The sequence below is a fragment of the Leptonychotes weddellii genome, chromosome 11 (assembly GCF_054177405.1).
Source record: "Leptonychotes weddellii isolate Sample4059 chromosome 11, ASM5417740v2, whole genome shotgun sequence".
In the NCBI taxonomy this organism is placed as follows: domain Eukaryota; kingdom Metazoa; phylum Chordata; class Mammalia; order Carnivora; family Phocidae; genus Leptonychotes; species Leptonychotes weddellii.
In genome coordinates, this window is record NC_138379.1 from 78,031,219 (window position 1) to 78,054,108 (window position 22,890).

Here is a 22,890-nt window from a genome sequence, read left to right on the forward strand (position 1 = left end):
CTCTTTTTTCCAAGTTACAGGACCCTGAATAAGTCTTGCTGGCCAAGGGGACCCCCTCGGCCCAGCCCACCCCCTCCCTCCGACCGACCAGGGCCCACCCCTCAGTGCTCCAAAGGTCTGCTGAAGCAGGGCTACTATGAAGGAGGGGAGGAAGCCGGGGGGGGGGGGGGGGGGTAGAAAAAAAGCTAGGAAGGGAAAAGAATCTCTGCAGCATGATGTCACGCCGGCTGCTTTCAGATCCCCCAACACAGAACAGAAGCAAACAACATGGACTCCGGATTTACTGTCTTGGAAGGGTTGTGTTCTCAGCAGCTCCGAGCAGCCTGTGCCAGCTGGAAAAAGCACACGGCCAGACCGACAGATCCTCCTCCTTACAGCCCCCAGGGCCCCGACCCGAGCCCCCCCCCCCGCCCCGGGTGGGGGGCGGCGGAGCCGCCCCTCCAAAAAAAAAAAAAAATGCCCGGAGGAAACAAAGATAGACTGACACATACACACACACAAGCGTCAGTGAGCACTAACCTGGAAGCCATTAGGAACGGTAGTAGAGTGCAGTGCGGAGGAACTCATTCATTCATGCATTGGGCAGTGGGGGGGGGGCGGGGGCGGGGAGCGGGGGGCCCTGAGGACGTCGGAGGGCACTCACCTCCATGCCCACCCCACAGCCCTGTTTCTAGCGGGGAAGGGAGTGGGGGCGGGGTGTTCATAAGCCTGGGGAGCTGCCTTTCTCTGCTGTTTCGCACCGCTCTGGAATTGTAAGCATGACCCCCACCTCTTTATTTCCTGCCCCCCTCCCTCCGCGGCTGTTACTTGGTGTGGTCGCGCAGCGTACAGAAGTCCCTCTCTCCCTGCTCCCTTTCTCTTTCTCTCTCTCTCCCTGACTCCCTCACAGACAGCTGTTCTCCGGCCCCTGCACGCACGCGCACACGCACACACACACACACACACACACAGACAAGCACCCCTCTTGCGCGCACATGCACGCGCGCGCGCACACACCCTGCCGCCGGCCGCTTTACATAATGCAACTCTTGGGTGCAGTCAATTATTCATGCCAGTTTGGAGGACACAGCCACTGGGGAGGAGAGCATTATTTCCTCTTCATCCCCAAATCTGACAAAACACAAGGTGATGCTCCCAGGAGATCCTGCGCCCTCTGCGGCCACCAATGATTTCCCAGGTGCTGCCTATTAGGTCAATCTGGATCTAGGAGGTGACGCTAAATCAAAACACAGGCACCTGTCATCAAAGGATGACAGCTGGTCTCCCTGCCTGAGCCTTGGGAATAGAGGAGAGGAGGAAGGCAGCGCTGGAGACCCTAATCTGTGCAAGAAAGTGGCTGAGGGCCTCTTCAGGGTAGCCTCTCCCAGAATTCCAAGACAGTGGGCTGATTCTTGCACACAAGGAAAATGACAATCAAGTAAAGCACTTGCTGTCATGACAAAGGAGGCTCATCTGAGTTTTCAGACTCCTAAGCTGTGCCTCTTAAAAAGGTTTTTTCCTCCTGTCCATTCACTGAAATGCAGTGATTTCAGTGGCACTGAAACAGCCCCTAGACAAGTGTTCTTTCAGATGAGAGGCAGTCTCTTCAACAAGGATATTAATGAATGTTGTGAAAGTCATCCACGGCTCGCAAAGCACTTTCCCTCACAAATCAAATTCATCTGATTTCCACAACACTCCACTATAGAGACCCCATTACGACTACATCTAACGTAAGGATGCTGAGCCCTGGAAGGTTGGATGGTCCCACAGCAAGAAAGGCTGAGCTGGGCATCCAGATCACTGGACTGGAAATCCCATGAAAATCAACTAGCCAACGCCCCAAGCATGACCGTGAGTCTCTGGAGTTATTACTGTCGTCTTTTGATGGGAGTAGCAGGGGAAGCCCAACCATGAGCCCAAACAAACAAGTAACAAAAAGAATGATGATGGTTAGCTCAGTATTTCTCACACTTTAATCCCCTGAGGATCTTGTTAAACCACAGGTTGATGTGGGAGGTCACAGGGAGGGCCCAAGGGTTGGCCTTTCTCATAGACCCCCGGGGATGTCCATGTTGCCATTCCATGGGCCACACGTTTGAGTGGCAAAGTGTTGGTTTATGCATTCTCACTCTTTGGATGTTCCTAAAGGACAGAGTCCTGTCTGTCTGCTGCAACTGCACAGGATAACATGCTGAAGGTGAATACTAATTATAATCCATTGATGTCACCTTTGTCCTGGTCACCAGACACATGCTGGGAGCTAATACTTCTTGGGCATCTGTTGGCAAAACATCTCACTTTGGGATGGCCAAGCCCTATAGGCTCAGCATGAAAGGTCTTTCCAGGATTGTTTCTGTCTGCAGCCTGTTGATAAAAAAACAGCCTCACGGTATCCAGGAAGCACAGAGGTTTGAGTGTCTGGCCTCCAGTTTATTAACCTAGAGGAAGTTCAACTCCAAAGAAAAGTGTTAAGAGCTCTGCCCCAACTCTACCCACCCCTCCCTGTCTGGCTCAAGTCCCGCCTCTCCTGAAATACCTTCCTCGCTTTGGACCGCCCAACTCCTTCCCCTCTTTTACTACTCCATAGAAAGAGCTTGGACTTTGGAGTTGAATTGGCATGCAAAGCTAAGTTTGCTGCTTTCTGGCTCTGTAACCCTGTGTAAGTCCATCTACCCCCATCTCAGACTTGGCTTCTTCATCCGAAAAAGCCAATAGTACCTCTTTCCTCTCGTACACCACTGAAAAAAATGATGCAATAAAATAAATGCATGGAAAGGCACCCAAGAAAACTTAGTACCTCCCCCCACCCCTGCCCTTATAAACGATAGTACACAATTTGGAACTTAATTGGAGATTCTGTTGTTCACTCTGTTGGCTTTCTCTCCCCAAGAAGATTGTAGGCTATTTCTTTCATGTCCCTCCAACACGTAGGAGTACCAGTTACAGCACAGGTATTCAGTAAATATCTTGGTACTGACTGTCCCGTCCTCTATTAAGACAGTAAACAAAGGGGTTGGTGGAGTCAACCAGCTAGAACTCTCGTCTTGGCTTCCCCACTCACTTACTACGTGACTTTGGACAAATCGTACTCACTTTTTGGGGGCTTTCCTACTTTGACTATAAAATGCACAAATTCACCTTTCTTCTGAAACACCTCTACATCCCCCCTATTGTGTTAGTACTTTCATGGTTTAGATTAATAGCAATGGGTTAAAAGGTCAGGCTAATAGATCAGACAATCCTGACTTCAAATGCTGCTTCTCTCAATGACTGATTTTGTGACCTTTGAAAAGTTGGGTCTCACTAAGCTTCAGGCTGCCTAATCTTGAGTCAAAAAATAACAGAATCTTACTGGACTGTGGGAGGATTAAGTGAGGTAAATACATGTAACAAGCTTTTCACTGTATCTGACACAGCACCAGTCTGATAAATGAAAATATCATTATCATCAATATTGGTTAAAAACAATAGCTATTAAAAAAAAAAACAATGAAAGATCTTTTACTGTTGAAGCCTTCTACTGAGTCTGGATTTAAGAAAAATCTCGGTTCCTAGGGTGCCTGGGTGGCTTGGTCGGTTGGGCATCTGCCTTTGGCTCAGGTCATGATTGCAGGGTCCTTGGATCGGGCTCTCTGCTCAGTAGGGAGTCTGCTTCTCCCTCTCTCTCTTTGCCCCTCCCCCTGCTTCTCTCAAATAAATCTTTTTTTAAAAAAGGAAGAAAAAAGAAAAATCTCAGTTCCTTAAGCTGCATGAGCTATTCATGTTATTTACTGCTCCCCCCATCACCAAAATCTTCTCTACCAGCCCCTCCCCAACTGGACCTCATTAAATAATAGAAAGAGCAGGCAAATCAGAGAATCTGGGCTATGTCTACTGTGTTATAAAATGTAAGCCTTTCTTTCCTGATTAGAAGCTCCTCACTTGAGCTACATAAAACCAAAATGATTCTGATTAAAAAAAAAAAACAAAAACAGAAATAGAGTAGGTGTGATGCAACTTGCTAATGAAGTGAATGATCTCTTCAATCCTGCCAACAATGTTACAAAATAGGTACTTATCACCCCCATTTTTTCTGATGGGTTAAATAAGAGGCAGAGGGTTGGCTAACTTTCCGATAGTATTTGATTAATGAGGAGTAGAACATGTATCCAAAACCCCGGCTGCCTTCCCCGAGTCCCACTCTTAACCACTGCATCATGCATGAAAAGAAGGTGCTACTGATGTGTCATCAGGAGGCCAGGGGCTAAGATTTGCACTGCTCCCTCATCCTCCCTAGAAGTACCCAGCACAAACTCTGCAGAGGCCGCCGAGTCTAAGAGATCCAAGACCTGTGATCGAAACAGAGCAAACTCCGCCCCCATACTCAACATCCACCTTTTAATAGCTGAGCTATTTGGCACCTAAATTCCCAAACTGCTGTAAATGAATTTAGGAAATTGAGGTAAAAGTAGGTATCTTTTTCTGAATTAAACCTTCTCCTTCGAGATATGGAAAACTGACATTAGTTTCTATTTCTTAAAGGAAAAGAGGTTTTCTGAGTCCTGTGCAGTATCAAAAGCACTTTCCAAAGAGCACCCTGGAGGAATCGGGGTAAGAAAGAGAAGTTAAGGTACACCTGCCAATCCAATCCAGTCCCTCTCAACCCAGTCCCATTGGATCACATTCTATAAAAAGAAGGTTAGTGTCCACATAGTATCTTATTAACCTCAAGTGCTTAATAACGGCTGTCGACAAGAATGGGAGACAAAGGACAAGCTCTTATTATATCTTTGAATCCTATTCCCATCCCAATGAGAAAACAAAAGACTTTTTTACATAGTAGGTACTTTCAGACATTTTAACTAAATCTGAATTTCTTGAATGATAGGCAAAAGTGAACCTGATTATATTACTATTATCATCCAAAACATAGCTGCTTTTTATGAAGCATAAATATCTAGGAGATTCCTAAAGTGTTTGGTAAGTCAAGGAAGGAAAAGGAACAGAGATCTAACATTTACTGAGACTCAACCACGTGTTAGCCCCATATTTTATTTGCTTATAAAACTTTTCTTTAATCTGATGAGAAAACGAAGTATAGAAGCCAATCCTTACCCAAGGTCACACAGGTATTTCTAAAATCTACATTTTGGGCCACCTGGGTGGCTCAGTCGGTTAGGCGTCTGCCTTCAGCTCAGGTCATGATCCCGGGATCCTGGGATGGAGCCCCACATCCGTCTGGCTCCTTGCTCAGCAGGGAGTCTGCTTCTCCCTCTCCCTCTGCCGCTCCCCCTGCTTGTATGTGCTCTCTTTCTCTCTCTCTGTGTCAAATAACTAAAATCTTTATAAAATAAAGAATAAAAAAAAATAAAATCTACATTTTCACCACACTATGCTACTTCCATAAATAAACACCTATGAAGTAAAAGGCACTTCAAAAGTTACTGCATTTAATCATAACCAGTTACAATCATAACACTGCATTTAATCCTTGAAACAGCACTGCCAGGTAAGTCCCACTGTTCCTGCTCAGGCCAGTGATCCATTTATTGCCCCTCGGGTCCAAATCCACCCTTCTTTGCCCTGCCTCACGATGCTGGAGCTGAACCCTGTCAACTTCCACCAGCCTCCTAATAAGCCTCACTGCCCCCCACCCCCCTGGTGAGAGTTTCCAGTTTACCCGCCCCAGCCTGCAGCACCTCAGGAAGCTTCTGGGCCACACACTGGGCCACAACCACACTGTCTCCAAAGAACTCTGGATCTCAGCCTTGTGTGGTGATCACCCTGTGTTCCTTTGCTGGGTGCTCTGCCTTAATCTAAAGATGGTGGCTGCTCTCTACATCCATTATTCCTGCCTTCTTTAGAGCCGTCTGTTACTTGTTAGTGATTCTTAATATTAAATCCTCCCTGTCCACTCATTGACGTGCTTCTCTCTCCTGACTGGATGCTCATTCATAGACTGCCACAGCGGTGAGCGAAAAAGCAGCGGCATCCCCACCCTCAAGTTATGCGGGAATAACAAAATGGCTGAAAGTCTTTAGAGCATTCTATGAGCCAGACAGAGACTTCATGGATTTAATATGTACTCCTTCCTTTGATCCTCACATCAACCCTACTTTACAGATGAGGAAGGTGAGCTACCTCAGAGCTTCAACAATTTCCTCGGATCACACAGATGACAGACAGAGGAGTCAGGATTCGTCGCCAAGCCCGCTCTCCGCCATGCCGAAATGCTGCCTCCATCAACTGGCTACAGCCAAGGAGTGACAGAGGGCCAAAGAAGTGCGAGTGGGGCATACAAACACAAGAGTCATTCACAAAGTTTGCAAGAGAAAAAAAGAAGTTAAATTGTTAGCCAGAGAGGTCCAGATATATTCAAAGAAATCAAAATACAAGAAGGGGCCATCATTAAAGGTCTTTCACGTCCGTCTCTGTAGTGCGCAAGAGCTGGGGTATCCTGGGCATCAGGTGCTCCGGAGACCCCACAAAACAAACCTTTCCAGATTGAAATGCTCAGGATATTGCCCCTGTTTTATGAACCCTTCATGTGAGAGAACCGATAATCTGCACATTTCCACCCTGCCCTGAGTTCCCCAACCCACACTCTAATCCTTGGAAGCTGGGTGGGGGGTGTCCGAAAGGGTATATTGATTGCCTCGGACCCAGCTGCAACCCAAGACATGTCATGAATACTGCATCTCTCACATGAGGAGCCGTGATGTCTACATGATTAAAAGTTGAAGCGAGAGCTGGGGAGAAGGCAGTGAGGGCGCAGCCAACTCACACGGCTCCCACTCTGTGGTGAGCCTGAGCCACCACCAACCCAGCACCTATTCCTGGGCAGCTATTAAAGCCTTCCCGAGAGCCAACCAGGCTCTATGCAGCAGGACACAAAGACTCAGCCCCTGGCCCACTGGGAACAGAACCTGCCAGGCTTAAGGGCTCCTTCTACATATTAGGCCAAGCCCCTTGCACCACACATGCCAACCCCCTTCTCCCAATTTCCTCATAATCCTACATGAACGGAGTAATTAGTTTCTGAGTATCACCTTTTTCTTTTCTAAATGTTCCCAACCATCCATTTCTAGGTTTTCAGCCAGGATCAACTGTAAATCCGCTCAATGGTCTATGCTGGTGGTCCCCCAACTTGGCTGCACTTTAGTTATCACCTACAAGCTTTTACACATTCCCAGTGCCCCATCACCCCCAACACCAATTAAATCAGAATGTCTGAGGGTGACAGACATCAGTGTTTAGAGATCTCCAGGTGATTGCAATGTGTAGCAAAAGTTGAACCCACCACTGGTCTATATGATTGTAACCCTAATTCTCTAGAAATGTAATACAGAAATTACTTCTGAAAGTATAGTCTAATAATCTATATTTCCTAAAAGTCAATTTTTTTTAAAGATTTTATTTATTTATTTGAGAGAGAGAGTGAGAGAGAGAAAGAGCACAAGAGGGGGGAGCAGGAGAGGGAGAAGCAGACTCCCCGCCGAGCAGGGAGCCCGACGCGGGACTCGATCCCGGGACTCCAGGATCATGACCTGAGCCGAAGGCAGTCGCCCAACCAACTGAGCCACCCAGGCGCCCTAAAAGTCAATTTTTTTTAATCTAAGACTTTTCATCTCTTTTCATGATTTCCCAAATAATAATCAAAACTAATACTCATTGAGAACTATGTGCCAGGTCTCATTCTAGGCACTTTATGAAGGTTACATTGGGTTATATCGCAGTTAATCTTATTACTCCAATTTCACAGAAGAGAAATTGAGCCAAAAAGATTACGAGCACATCTGCAAGTTTATTCAGTACACCCAAGACATCACTCAGCAAGGACTAGAGACTGGAGCAAATCTAAGAAGGTCAAATTCTCCCATGTTCTTTTCTCTGATCCTTGGGTTTTAATTCCACCCAATTACATTTGTTCTATTCTTCTGGTCTTGAAAATTGCTCTTTTAAAAAGAGAGGACAAGCTGGGTAAATGTGGTGATAGTGTCCGGTGCAGTGAAACTTTCTCCCTCTCCTAGATGTGCAGAATTCAAGCAGGTGCTCAGTGGCCACAGCAAGAATCCACACAAGGTGGCAGGCACTGAAAATGTTCTGCCCCAGAGAGAAAGCGCACATCCCCACATGGATTCAGAACATTACATCTTGTATATGTGGAAAGGTCCAGGCAAGAGACTGGAGTTGATTCCTGGGGAGGAGAAAACGGGATTGGGGAAAATGAGGCTAAATCATGACTCTGTGGGAAGCAGGTGCCAGCAGGAGTCTATGCGAAGCCCAGAAGCCACAAAGCAGATAAAGTGAAGAGGGTAACAGGTGGGACTGGCCACTCTAGGGCCAACCTGAGAACATCACTTAACAGGAAAAAGGCAAGCTGTCTTCCTTCCAGGCAATCCTAACTGCCCAAGCAAGAAGGCCCTGAACCAAGGGACTACCAGGAAGGTGGCTACATGTGAGGCTGGAGACCTTTAAAACATGGGCACAGAACTAATCTAATTACTTAATTATGCAAATTAAGTAGTTTAACTTGGCCCACAATCCCAGGGTGAACACAGGTTAACATGGAAGAGGATTAAACAGTAACACAAACCACTTAGCCCAGTGTTCTTTCCACCACCCAAAGAGTCACCAAGTTCTGGACTGCCACCAGCTACGCTCAGCCCCTCCACATGTGACTCTCTCTGTCAAAGGCAGATAACACCTGTTCTATAAAAGGGTGATTGTGGGCACCTGCGTGGCTCAGCCGTTGGGTGTCTGCCTTCGGCTCAGGTCATGATCCCAGAGTCCTGGGATCGAGCCCCGCATCGGGCTCTCTGCTCCGCTGGAAGCCTGCTTCTCCCTCTCCCACTCCCCCTGCTTGTGTTCCCTCTCTCTCTCTGTCAATTAAATAAAAAAAAAAAAAGGGGGGGGGAGTGATTGTGAGGAAGAGAAGACACAAGGTCAAGTGCAAGTCCGCAGGTCCTAGATGCATGCAGGAGTACCATCCCATAATGGTTACCTTGGTGTGCTGTTCCCCTCCCCAGGCACTCACTTCCCCAGCTCTCTGGACTAAGAGCTGCTGGTGGGAACTGCCCCTGACCAAAGAGAACAGCCTACCGAAAGGATAATGTCCCCACACCTAACGGACAGTCCCTTTGTGAGAGGACGTGAAAACCTGCCCCTCTGCCTCCATTTGGGATAACTGCAAGGCCATTCCAGAACCAGAGCTTCTCCTGGAACTGACCAAAGCCTCCTGCAAGTTCATCAAAGTTTAACTTCTTCCTCGGCCCAAGCCTGATTCCCTCGCTCACTTACAGGTTTGTTCCCAAGAGTGCTTTCCGATAAAGCTCCTGCAAGGCAAATCCGTCTCTGTCTTTTCCAGGGTCTCTTTGCAACCCAAGACATACACTACTTAGCATAAAGGAAGGTGTGTGAATAGGGAAGCAGTGAGGGACATGTTGCTAAAGTATAAGGAAAAGGTCAAATCTCAGACTCAGGAATTCAGTACAAGTCTGGGATTTCTAGAGCGTTCTAGACCCCTGGGACAGGCAGATAATCATGCTAGGTCTTCTACCTCTGCCTGCTACAGGATATTAAGAGAGACTAAGCCCCTCTCCAAATCACCTCTCTGCAGAGGTAAGTGACCTCTCCTTAATCCTGGATTAAGGTCTTAAAGAGAGAAGCCTGCTTGCTGGTGCCCCAGTTAAGATGTTGACATGTACTTAAGAATCTTGAGATCTTGGTCCCTCCTGCCACAGGCTGGAGGCTGGGGCCACATGACCATCCCCTCCAACCCCTGCCCACTCTTCCTTTAGCCCTAGAGAACCAGGCAGCTTTGGAAGCTAATGGAGCACATATCATGAAAATCCCGCTGCTAGGTCCCTGGGTGCTGGTGAGAGGGACAGAAAGAGTGCTATGATAAGGCGGAAGAGGGAGGGGGATCATGATGAGTGAAGGAGAAATCCTAGTCCAAGCAATGGCTGTCCCCAGTTGGGGGTCTTTGGGGCATGCTAGGAGGCTGCCGTGGCCTCCTGCCCACCCCACATGTCCACGTGTCTCAGAAGTTGGGTTGGCCATGGGGCCAGGCAAGACAGAACACCCAGGTGGAGAGCAAAGCACCAGAGTTCAGTTTTCAAGCCTCCTGACCCGGCTCCTACTTAAATCAACAACGTTGACTGTCCAGGAGGTAACTAAAAGGGCTCTTACACAGGCATTGAGAGAACTTTCATGATCTCTCTTTCCGTAGGGGGGCACAGAAGTATGGCCTCCTGGAAGTGCTGTCCAGTGCCTGGCTTTCGGCAGAGGTACCCACCTGCTTGGTGAGGTTGCCAGAACCTGGCTGGGCTTACCCCTGATGGAGATTATTTGTACCTTCAGACATCTTTTCTCGGTATCCATTTTCCCCAGACATGTCCAGCTGTGGCAGTTAGCCCCCTCGGGCACCTTCTCCAAAGGTTCCTGCGGGGCTGCTAAGGCTATTGCTCCCAAGACGGGCCTCCTCAAAGACAGGGACCCAATACACACTTGACTCTAGATGAGGACAATGCAGGCTCACGGAGGAGTGACTGACATGCTGCAATCCAACACTCACTTTTTTTTTTTTTTTTAAGATTTTATTTATTTATTTGACAGAGAGAGAGACAGTGAGAGAGGGAACACAAGCAGGCAGAGCGGGAGAGGGAGAAGCAGGCTTCCCGCTGAGCAGGGAGCCCGACGCGGGGCTCCATCCCAGGACCCTGGGATCATGACCTGAGCTGAGGGCAGACGCTTAATGGCTGAGCCACCCAGGCGCCCCCAACACTCACTTTAAAAGAGCGTCCACCTTCGTGAGGTATGGGGTACCTAGATGACACTGGTGTGTGACCCTGAATGAGTCCTACCCTTTCTCTGGGACTCAGTTTCCCCATCTGTTATAAGAAGGGGTTGGTCTAGATGACCCTCCCCTGCCCCCACCCCCCGTTATTTCCTGCTCTGAAGTCCATGATCACTGTTCACCACCCATATCTCCAAATGCAAATAAGTAGCAAAAAAGATGAGCTCTGTGACCACAGAGAGAGAAGCAGGAAGAGAGGGTACTGCTGACCACAGCAGACAGGGCCAGCGACCCAGGCCACGAACTCCTGGGCTCTGGTCTCTTTCGACCTTCTCTCTTCTACCCACATCATTGCCTTGAACTACCTGCCTCCCCTCCTCCTATCTCTGCATCTCCAGAGCTAAAAAGCTATCCGAGTGGTTGTGTTGGGCAGCTGGAAGGTACCTCTCTTTCTAAACTCGAAGTCAATCCTCATTAAAGAGTTTTGGCACCGCCTGACTCTTCCAGTCAAAAGCTAATAGGGGCTGGAAGGGGATGGGTAGGGGCAGAAGACATCCGAGTGAGGAGATTAAGTAACTGACTGGCAAGCTGGGGACACTTACTCACCACATCATGTGCCAGGATATCCTGGCCACACCGCACCCTCCAACCACATCAAATCTCACCCAAATCAAACTCCCTTCTCAGAGTCCACACACTGGGGATCATTCAGCCGTGCACCCCAGACCCTGGAGCCTGCCTAATGCAAGGGGGACTGCAGAATAAGCCCCTGACCTTCTGGCAAGGTCTTTTCTTCTACAAAGCTCGATGGAGTGTGAAAGTCTAGTTACCAGTGGGCAAAGACCAAAGCTCAGCATGGACCAAAACTACAATGTGGCTGTGAGAATAATTAAAATAAACTTGGGGCTCATCAAAAGAAGCAAGGGAAAGAGGTAATAAACTTGCCATAGTTAATACTGGTAGGAGCGTACTTAGAAATAGTACCATGCTTTACAAGGTCTACTGTGCAGATAAGATAAATAAGACAGTGTGGGTCTGGAAACCCTGCCCTACACAAAATTGTAAGGTAATTAGATGTTTAGACTGAAGGACAGATGCCCTAGAGTAAGCAGGGTATCAAATATTTGAGAAGAGGAAGAAAAGAAAGAAAGCCAAAGGAGGGGGTTCTGGGGGGCTCAGCTGGTTAAGCGTCTGCCTTCACTCAGGTCACAATCCTGGGATCCCTGGGATGGAGCCCTGCGTTGGGCACCCTGCTCAGCGGGGAGTCTGCTTCTCCCTCTCCCTCTGACCCTCCCCACTGCTCATGCTCTCTTTCTCACTCTCTCTCAAATGAATCAATAAAAAATCTTTAAAAAAAAAAAAAAAAGAAAGCCAAAGGAGGAAAGAACCTTTTTTGTTTGTTTGTTTCTCCAAAGGGAAGTTATCAGATGGCATAACTGGTTTTGGAATACGAGGGAATACTCTTAAGAGTTTTGGCAGTCAAACATTCTAAGAAGCTGGCTCACGGAGGGTGAGCTCCTAGTCAAGAGGCTGGCTCCCACTCCCATCTCCAGGAGGGTCCAGATGACCTTCCAAAACCTCCCCACTTGAGATATCATCTGTGGTGGAGAGACACCCAGTTGTAGATCACAGTGAGGCTCCAGTGTATGCACGAGTGCAGGGCCTTCTGATTCTTGCACCAAAAACCACTAGGGATCTACATCTGTTTCTATTCTGTACATTCTTCTTCCCTAAATTGAGAGGTAAGGTCCTTCCCTCTACTGTTAGGGGCCAGAAAACCGTCCACAGACTCCACCCATCTTCAAAGCAGAAAGGCCTTTTGATCTCACTCAGCCCAGATTCCCACCCAAAGCAGTGATCTCCCCTGCAGCTTCTCTGAGGAGAAGAAAAAGAAACCAATCGAACTTTTCCATTAGCCTCCAAAATGATGAATCAATATTCTTAAGTAATAGGGCAGATAGCCAACTCCTTCTCCCAAGGAAGGTTGACAAAATGAGTCTCTCAATCCACCAAGGTCCTGTTCCTGCGTTATCACTGTGGGTCTCTGAGCCACCAAAGGTATCAAAACCCCCACCAAGAACAGAAATGGTCCTGTGAAGCTTCCTGGAAATCTCGTAAAATATGCCCAAGTGGGAGTGAGTGGATGCTAGGAAAAGTCTGCCCACTGCTGTGTTCCCTGTTTGCTGACATTTGTAATCAAGATGGAAAATATCCATGAGACATGCCCTGGAGGACTGGCTTGTTTTCTTCTAAATAATCTAGCATTTGACTCACCAAAAACCCTTGTATCAGGATGTATAAAATACTCCTGCCTGGGAGTATGGCATCAGAACCCACTGTTCACCCACTGGCCTGGCCTTGATGATTTCCCAGCACACCCTGGGGGGCAGGTAGAAGCAGAAGAGCTCCATCCTCCCAGGCTGGGTGTCTCTCGCCCAACCTCCTCAACCTCCTCAACCTCAGGCCATGTCTGTAAGCAGCTGGATAAATCTGACTCCTGAATGCAAAGAGAAATGACAGAGCACGGGAAGAGAAAGCCACGCTGAGATGGATACTAAACGTGGAAACCTCGAGTCCAACAGGATCATTTTCAGAAAAGAAGTGGTTGAGCAAAACCAAAAAGTTATAATAAACACTTGTTTGCATGCTAAGCCCTGGTGCCCATTTTGGCTCAGGGGTGCTCCTGAGGGTAACGCCTCCCACGTACCCTTGGCTATACACTCCCATCCCCACCCCACCCCCGCCGAGCCACCATGGATGCTTCTGTACGTTCTTCCTTGAGGTCAGGAAGGCTGTACAAAAGGTTCAATTTAAGCCAGGGGATTGAGTTGGGTGTGGACAGTAATTATAATACCTTATATTTATGTCTCGCTATTTCTGGCCTGCAGCTTGTTTTCCCTTCTGATTCCCTCTGAAGAGGTCAGTCAGCCTCATAGATGTGGCTTCTGGCCTCCTCCTGACAGCATCCCACTGCTCATCAACGGCACCTCGCCTAGAGGTGGAAGCCAGGCAGGGATTCTTCTCCTCAGTCTATAGGCCAAGAGACGGGCAGGGCAAATGGTAGGGCCGCTTTCTCAAAGCAAGTCACGCAGCTCCACCTGAGAGTCGTCGGTCACCGCCTGAAGCACGTAGGCCACTTAGCCAGGGCACCTGGCCTCTAAAAGACTATTCGAATCATAATCTCCAACCTGGACGATCAATTTACCAAAAAATAACAATTAAAGAAAGGGGTACCTGGGTGGCACAGTCGGTTAAGCATCTGACTCTTGGTTTCAGCTCAGGTCTTGATCTCAGGGTCATGAGATCAAGGCCCGCACCGGGCTTCGTGCTCGGCATGGAGTCTACTGAAGACTCTCTCGCCGTCTCCCTCTGCCCTTCCCCCCAGACACTCACTCTCTTTCATCTTCTCTCTCCCTCAAATAAATCTTTAAAAAATAAAAATACAGATTTCACAAAAACATATAGTACAACTGATGTGCGAATTCTGTTGTAAGAACTTTATAAACATCAACCACCCTTTAGAGCAGGTACTAAATTATCCCTATTTCACAGGTAAGAAAATTGAGGCACAGAGAGGTTGAGAAACTTACCCAAGATCATAGAGATAGTAGCTGGTGGGGCCAGGATTCAAACCCAGTGGACCAGCTCCAGGGTACCTGCCCTTAACCACTAAGGAGAGGCCCCCTTGCTCAAATTCGTGAGCCCCAGGCAGATAGCTCGATTCCGTCTGTCCCCACATGATTCTGATGGCCGGTCAGATCTGGCAATGACTAAGTGAGTGGCTCTCAAAACGACGGCGTGCTTGTTGAGATTCAGGTTCCTAGGCCCCAGAAGTTCTGGAATTGGAACCTAGAATGTATAGTTTTAACGAGCACCTAAGATGGTGTCAGGGCAGGTGGTTCACAAAAGGCACTGGGAAAACACCAGTCCTATCACTTGACCCCAGTCACCTAGGACAAGTAAACAATTCCCTGGGGCACCTCGCTGGGGCCTGCAGAGACCATTCATTCTGGCTGGCAGTGGGTGCCCTGGCGGGGGGGGGGTTTGCTGCTGGCTATGTGAGGGCTGTTCTGTTCTTTAGCCTTGGTGACAAGACTGCCTTCTGACTGTGGAGGAGGAGGCAGGGTGGGTGACTGAAGACACCGTCCCTCCACGCTTGACAGGCTGCTCATCACAGGGGGACATGGGGTTGGTAACGGGAAAAGGAAAAAAAAAGACTGGGCGGCCTGGGCCCCGATCTCCCATTGCCAGAACAATGGCCTCTTCAAACCCTGACATGTGAACTGGCAGTCGGCCACCAGGAAAGAAAAGAGCTTGCTGTCCCTTTAAGGACGCCCTCTCTCCACAAAGGTCAGAAATGCCAGCTCAGCCTGCCCAGCGGCTGCCGTTTTGCCACTTTGGTGCCCCGGGGCCCAGGGCCATGCTCCCCCCTTCCAGCTGGTTCTCTGGGCACCTGCTGTCTTCTGAAAAAGGCAGAGCACCTGGGGGACAGCTGCTGCTCCAAATGAGGTTCAGGGATCCATCCGGCAGGAGCGGCTGAGGTGGAAGAAACCCAAAACCTCATTTGCTTCTCCAAATCATTCCCTGGGGAGAGTTAGTCCCAAGAAAGTGGGGCTTAGGGGCCAAGGTCAGAAGCATGACCGCAGGAGGAGGGATGGGGTCAGAAAGAAAACTGACCGAGGAATGGATGCTCCAAGAGAAACATGGTATTTCATTCAGAAGAGCAAAGGCTGATGGATGAAGGATCCAGAAATCACAAAGAGATGGGGGTAGGGAGTGGAGGTTGAGGGGAAGCGGGGGCTGCGGCAGGAAATGCAGGGTAGTGGTAGGGCAAGGGCTTTCCTCCTACAGACTGGGTTCGAATGCTGCCGCTTAATGTAACCCGGGCACCTTCCCTAACTTTCCTGAGCCCTGATTTATTTACTGAACAGTAAATAGCTATTAGAAACTAATCATGTCTGTTATTAGTGTACAAGCCACTCCATGTGGGTCTCACAGGCAGCTCAGATAGTCAGAGTTCATGCTCAAGAAGCCCGAATCCTAGACCACACCACCACTTCTAATAAGTCAGCTTGCAAATAGATGCCATGAGGAAAAGGGGCATTCACAGAGCAAACTGCATGTGTTGGTGCAAATCATGATTCTCCTGGAAAAACAGCTCAAGTCTATTCATAATATAAAGCAGGGGTCGGCAAACTTTTTCTGGAAAGGGCCATATATGTAATATTGTAATATTATATTAGGCTTTGCAGACCATAGGGTCTGCCTTAACTACTGAACTCTTATTTCTATAGGATGAAAGCAGCCATAGACATGTAAATGAAAGAATGTGGCTGTGTCCCAATAAAACTTTATTTACAGGGGCGCCTGGGTGGCTCAGTTGGTTAAACGTCCAACTCTTGGTTTCGGCTCAGGTCATGATTTCGGGGTCGTGAGATCAAGTCCTGCGTCGGGCTCTGCGCTCAGTGCGGAGTCAGCTTGTCCCTCGCCCTCTGCCCCTTCCCCTGTTCACACTCTCTCTCAAATAAATAAGTGAATAAAATCTTAAAAAAAAAAAAAAGAAACCCTTTATTTACAAAAAGAGGCGGCAGGCTGACAGACACCATTAGTAGAGGAAATGGTGCAATCCTTACGGGAGACCAAAGATATGGAGGCAGAAACCTATCTTGCTCTTCTGCTCTGGGACTGAGTATTATACCCATTGACTTGATTTCAAAGGAAAGTTTCTGGCTAACACCAGCCTACTGCAATGACTCCTGCTGGCTTCTTAAGCATCCGTGTCCAGAGTTTGCTCGCATCTCTCTGCCCTTCCAAGATGTCTTTTTCTTGTTCTTCTGCACCACTTCTCTTCCTTGAGATTGGGAGCTTAGAAGGGACAGGGTCTCATTCCTCAGCAAAGTCAGCGAGGTACTGACCCAATCGCCACCCCTCAGCATGTCCTCCTCAGCGTCCCTCATGGCAAACATGTCCACCTCCAACCGAACATCCCAGGCCACGGGAGGTTGGGGTTCTTCAAGTCTGTCCGTCTTCCCAAACAGCTGTGCCTCTCAGGGAAGCCAGGCATATTGTTCACTCATTCACGGATTCATTTAAATAGGGGAGTGCCTACTATGTGTGGGTAAACCTTAGAAAACACCAACTTCACCTCCGCCTTGAGTGGCGCTGCAGAGAGTCTGCTATGATGTGTCCTCTCAGAAGGCCGCCCTTGTGTTCCCTTCCTGCTCCCTGCTGTCTTCCTACCCCAGAGCCCAAGCACTTCAAAAATAACTTTCTCGACTGTACTAACAACTTTTATGACAATTTCTAACTGGCACTAAAAGCAGGGAGGATAAGAAAAGCTGAGAATGAGGCAAAAGAGCAAAAAGCAAAGGAGGTGGAAAGAAAAGCAAAAAAAAAAAAAAAGAGAAAGAAAATCACTATTTCAAATTAAAAAAAAAAAATACTGCCTGTTCACATCATTCTATCTGCATAAAACTACCTCATTCCACAAATCCCTCCTACTATGGTCCCAACCTTCCTTCAAAGCTCTGCTCCCATGCACCTTCCCCAGGGAGACTTCCCTGATAAACTCCCCCAAATCTTGAACTCTACAGCACCCCCTGGAATTCTCCAGTATGGCTCACTCTTGCATATGTACCTAATGCATGGTGTACGACAGCCTATGGGCTCTGTCCTAACCCTTACAATGCCACCTGCTCAAAACCCTCCAGGTAACTTTTCCTTCTTCCACATTCCCCATGGCCCACTGTACTTGGCCAGTGCTCTGCTGACACGATTGCCTGGCCAAAGCTCTGCTTGGAGGGAAGAGCTGCTGCTGTCTCACAATCTCCTCAGTGACCTGTTATCACTGTTCACACCGTTCATTCATTCATTCATTCACTCATTCAACCAAACACGTGTGGAATGTTCGTGCGCCATTGTGCTGCAGACTGCCCTGCATCTCATGTGCAAATTCATTTATTCATCAGACCAGCCTAGTATTAACATGTAACGGGCACATGACAACAGAAGTGATTTCAGAAGGGATTATGGCAAATGTGGGTGACTGATGGGAAGTGGCAGACTATCATACCCTGGAAGAGAAGGAGTCCTCTACTTGGTGCTCTGATGCTGGCAAAATGGCGGAACTGACCACATTCCCCTCTGAGCCTATGACTTATAACTTAGTCACCTGGGTTTTATAAAAATAGATACAATTTTATATCAAAACGGACCAATGTATTAAATTTAAAAACAAAAATCCCAGAAGGACTTGAAGAAAGCAGAGGTGAATACGTATATGGTTATGGTTGGGAGGAACTTTCTACGAATAATGCCAAACACAGAAACCATGGAGGGCAAGAGTGATTAACTGGATCACATTCAAACAAACACACTTCTGTGTGCCGAAAACAGCCTGAAGTTAAAAGACACATGATCTCAGGGAAAATACTTCTAACGTACATGACTAAGGGTTAATAACCTTATTATATTCAAGTCCTGAACAATGAAAAGACAAACACCTCAACGGGAAGGTGGGCAGAGAACAAAAACGGCATTTCACAGGAGAAATATAAATGGGTAATAAGGAAATTAAAAGCATGTCACCAATGATCAAAGAGATGCAAATGAACACAACTCTGAGATACCACTTGTGGAGTATCAGATTGGCAAAGACTAAAAAGAATGGTAATGCCAAGGCAGGCAAGGACAAGGGGAAGAAACAAACACTCATAACTCACTGGTGGGTGTGTAAACTCGAACAACCTTTTCAAAGGGCAACGTGGCACTCGGCAGTAAAAGACACTGACCTAGAAATCTGGCTTCTAAGTATTTATCTGAAGAATGTTAGCACATTATTTTTAATCTTGAAGAACTAGAAAGAAGCTAAGCGTCAAATAGGAGAAGGGACAAATACTTACATCTTAGTAATACTACCCCTTACACGTAATTACAGAAATTGATTATTATAGAGAGATCAGGTGCTGTTAAAGGATTTCAGAACAGTGTACAGAATGAATTATAAGTTTCATCTGTCTTTACCTTTCCATGTAGAGTATATACAGAAAAAACAGCTCAAAGGATATAAACCAAAATGTTAATAGTGATTATCACTAAGGGATGGTATTATGACTGACTTCTTTTTGACTTTGTATTTTCTGATTTTTCTGCAATACCCAGAGACAATGGGTGCTGCAAAAAACAAAACAAAAACCAAAAAAACCCACATATTCAAACAAATTAAAACTACTGGACAATTTTTTCTCAAAAATGTCCTTTATTTTTTTGTCAAAAAAGCTCTTTAATTCTGATTTTCAGAAGACAAGTAGTATGTGAAAGAACTCTGAAAAGCAAAAAGGACTATACAACTCCAAGAGGGCAATCAATTATCCAGCATACATTTTTTTGAGCACCCACTATGTGTAAATCTTTGTAGAAAGTACCAGAAAAATAAAACAAAAATTGGAATGCCTATTCTCAGAAAAGATTTAATATGTTATAAAAGATAGAATGACATTTAGTCCGGGGCGCCTGGGTGGTTCAGTCTTTAAGCGTCTGCTTTCAGCTCAGGTCATGATTCCAGGTCCTGGGATCGAGCCCCGCATCAGGCTCCCTGCTTGGCGGGAAGCCTGCTTCTCCCCCTCCCACTCCCCTTGCTTGTATTCCCTCTCTCTCTGTGTCTCTCTCTATCAAATAAATAAATAAAATCTTTAAAAAAAAAAAAAAAGAATGACATTTAATCCAAGACTGAAATTATGGGGATCCAAGCGAAGTGCACAGAGAATGGAAAAGGACTAATTAATTCCTATCTGGGGATGAGATAAATCTGGGATTGACTTCTTCGAGAAGGTGAGAGTAAAGATAATTCTGAAGGATAAATGGATTTCCATAACCACAGACAGGAGAAGCATAAGCAAAGACATCAGGGACATGAAAAGGTGTGTGTGTGACGTGCTCTACAAAGGGAAAGTGTCTCGGGATGGAGGGGACAGAAGAGCCCGTGGAAATTTGGAGTGATGATGAGGCTGGATGCTCACGACGGAGCCAGAATGGGGAAGGCCCTGAGTGCCATAGCCAGGGTGTCACCTGTATTTTGTAGGTTACTAGGAGCCAAATACAGTTTTTGAAGAAGGGTTGGAAATCTGACCTGTAGGATGGCTGAGTGATCAATGGACTTGAATGTTCCAAGAAGAGATGAGATTATTCAGCCATAATACAGGAATGAGTGCTGATACATGCTACGACTTAAATGAAAACATTATGTTCAATGAAAGAAGACAGTCACAAAAAAGTCCACATAGATCTATGATCCCATCCATGAAATTCCTTACAGGGGACTCTACAGAGACAGAAAGTAGATTAGTAGTTGCCTAGGGCTAGGCTGACAAATAGGTACAGACAGGGTTTCTTTCTGAGATGATGAAGATGTTCTAAAATTGACTGTCGTGATGGTTGCACATATTGTGAATATACTAAAACCCACTGAAATGTACACTTTAAATGAGTTAATTGTGTGGCATATGAATTACATCTTAAGAAAGCTTAAAAAAAAAAGAAGAAGAAACCAGCCAGGTGGCTTACTGCAATAGACTAAGCAAGACATGGCAGGTTATGAATTCAGACAGTGGCAGTAAGCCACCTGGGAAAGGGCAGAGGACAAATCAGACACTGCAAAGAGAGAAGAATTCCCCACGTGGACAATAAGGAAGAACGAGGAAAAAAACAGCTCTGAAGCTTCCAACGTGAATGACTAGGACAGGAGGATGGGAAGAGAAGGTTGTTGGGGAGACTATCACAGATGTGCTTTCTTTGCAGTGAGTTTGAGGAGCTTCGCCCCTTCAGGCAGTGAGGAGAGGTGTGGACGGGGAGTGAACAGTCCTTCTCCTGGCACGGGTGGCGAGAGGTCTTTTGTGACTGGGGACAATTACTAATTCTATTTAGCACGAACGACTAACATCAAAGTGGTCTTAACTGATGCCTAGAAATATACTTCAGAGAATTTAGCCAGAGAAAGAAGTTAAGACTGCAGTAAACAAGAAAAACCAGGGCACCCGAGTGGCTCAGCCAGTGAAGCATCCGACTCTTGGTTTCGGCTCAGGTTGTGATCTCAGGGTCGGGAGACCAAGTCCTGCATCTGGCTCTGCGCTCAGTGCAGAGCCTGCTTGAGATTCTTTCTCTCTCTCTCTCTCCCTTGGCCCCTCCCCCACTCTCAAATAAATAAATCTAAAAACAAACAAAAAACCAAAATAAACAAGAAAAAACATACAACAGTCTCAGCATTTAATAGAGCAGAGTCCTGCTCTGAGTCCAGACTTTTGTAAAAAGGAGTTCCATCACTGCTGCTATAAAAGTAATGGTTCATACAAAGACCGCTCAACAGCTCAATGGCAGTGGTTAGCGCCTCTTACCAGAGCACCTCTCGAGAGTACAAATTGACTTTGCTTGTTTATATCAAAGAAGGCAAGAACATGAAGTAGAAACACTTGGCTCATGAAATCAGAGGGTTAAAAAAAAGTCATTTGAACAAGCCAGAGTCAACAGAGGCTAAATACATAAATACATTTTTAAAAAGGTACACTTTAGACCAAAAAGATGGCTAAAAAAAAAAATAATAATAATAATAATAATGTGCAGAGCCAAGCAGGGCAGATCACCTTCAAAAGCCCAAAGGTCAGAGTTCCCAAAATTTGCATCCTGAGGTTTGTCAAGTTGAGCCTCTGGAAAACAAAGGGGTTTTGCATGTCATGTCATAATGCCACCGGATATCAACTATGACCATCCAGTAAGGCATAAAAAGTCGAGGTCACTGCAGGGAAGCTATTATGAAACAGTAAGGCTCCTCGTCTCAGGAGAATGGGTCCAAAAAAAGATCTTAAGTGGAAGATAAATCTATTTGCACTTCAGCAGGAGAGGTACGCGAGTCCCTCTGTGGAATTTTCCTGTAACATGCGGCACTGGTGAGACCCTACAGAGAAGGGCGTCCAGGTCTGGCTCCCCCACTCCTTGAGGCAACCCCCACCCCCACCCGAAGGCAAGGACCGGTTCCTATTCATCTTCGTGTTTCTGCCACCAGCTGAGTGGGTGCTCCAGAAATGCCTGAGTAAAAAGAGGACAGAAGGAATCCAGTGGGAACTTGAGGAGAATATGAAAGGGTCCTACACTCCAGAGATCTTCAGCCTGAAGTCCATGGGGATCTAGAAAGAAAAAATCTGCTGCTCTAATCTCAACTGTCATCTTAGAGATGAGGACACTGGTGCCTTGCCAGAGGTCACACACTCAGTGAGGGGTAGAACGTGTTCCAGCCTCCAGCTAAGTGACCGAGTGACCATACCCATGGGGGACAGAAGACAGGAGAGTTCCAGCAACGAGACTAAAATACATGATTTGCGAGGCTGTTTAGTTGAAAGGAGTAAAACTGACTGATAGTGGCCTAAGACTATCCTTCCTGGCTCCTCCAGGGGAAGATAACGAGCAGAGTTCTCTGTATCTATCTAGGGCATGTTACTCTAGGAGTAACAATTGTGGATTTTAAGTATTTGGAGAGCAAGGCTATGACCAGGCTCTCTTTAAACAATGTCAAATATAAGACAATGAAAATGTTAATAGAGGCGTAACATTTATAAGGTGGTTACAATGCACCAGGCCTCCTCCTGAGTACATTCCGGGGATTTATCTCCATGAATCCTCCTAATCCTTACAACAGCCCTCGAAGGCAGGCGTGATTAGCCCCACTTTACAGATGAGAAAATCAAGGCTTGGCAGAGTAAGTAACTTGCCTAGCGTCATGCAACTAGAAAGGAGTAGAACCACCTGCACCTGTCCCTTAGGGTCTCCCACACAGCTAAAGGGAGGGAGCCTCCGGTGATGGAGCAGCCATTCATGTCAGCTTCAGAACAAAGAGGCCCTGCCTGAGAAGCCTAATCTACCCCCTCCAGGGGCAAGAGTCCTTGGCCCAGACTCAGGAGCCCCGTCAGTGCTCAGTTCCCAACATCTGCATTTTCTGGGGTTTGTCCACCCAGCCTTTGAATGTTTTCATAAATCTTATAAAACAAACAGACAAACTGAAGGGTTTTCAAATATTTAGGTAAGGTTATAATGCTTAACTGGATGGTGAACAATGTTTCACTCTCCTTTAAGCTGTACAGATACAT

At 46.9% G+C, this 22,890-nt stretch overlaps 1 protein-coding gene across 5 annotated transcripts in view; it reads right to left on the minus strand.

Annotated features, from left to right (window-relative positions):
- GRAMD1B (GRAM domain containing 1B) overlaps positions 1-22,890 on the minus strand; it is a 205,749-nt gene that overhangs the window by 60,643 nt on the left and 122,216 nt on the right. The window contains exon 1 of one of the 5 annotated variants that reach the window (XM_081799248.1): positions 520-567. The exons of the other annotated variants lie outside the window; for them this stretch is intronic. Coding sequence (XP_081655374.1) covers positions 520-530 — 11 coding nt within the window. The 5' untranslated portion in view covers positions 531-567. Of the gene's footprint in view, positions 1-519; positions 568-22,890 lie in introns of those variants that run through there. 5 annotated transcript variants of the gene reach the window in all.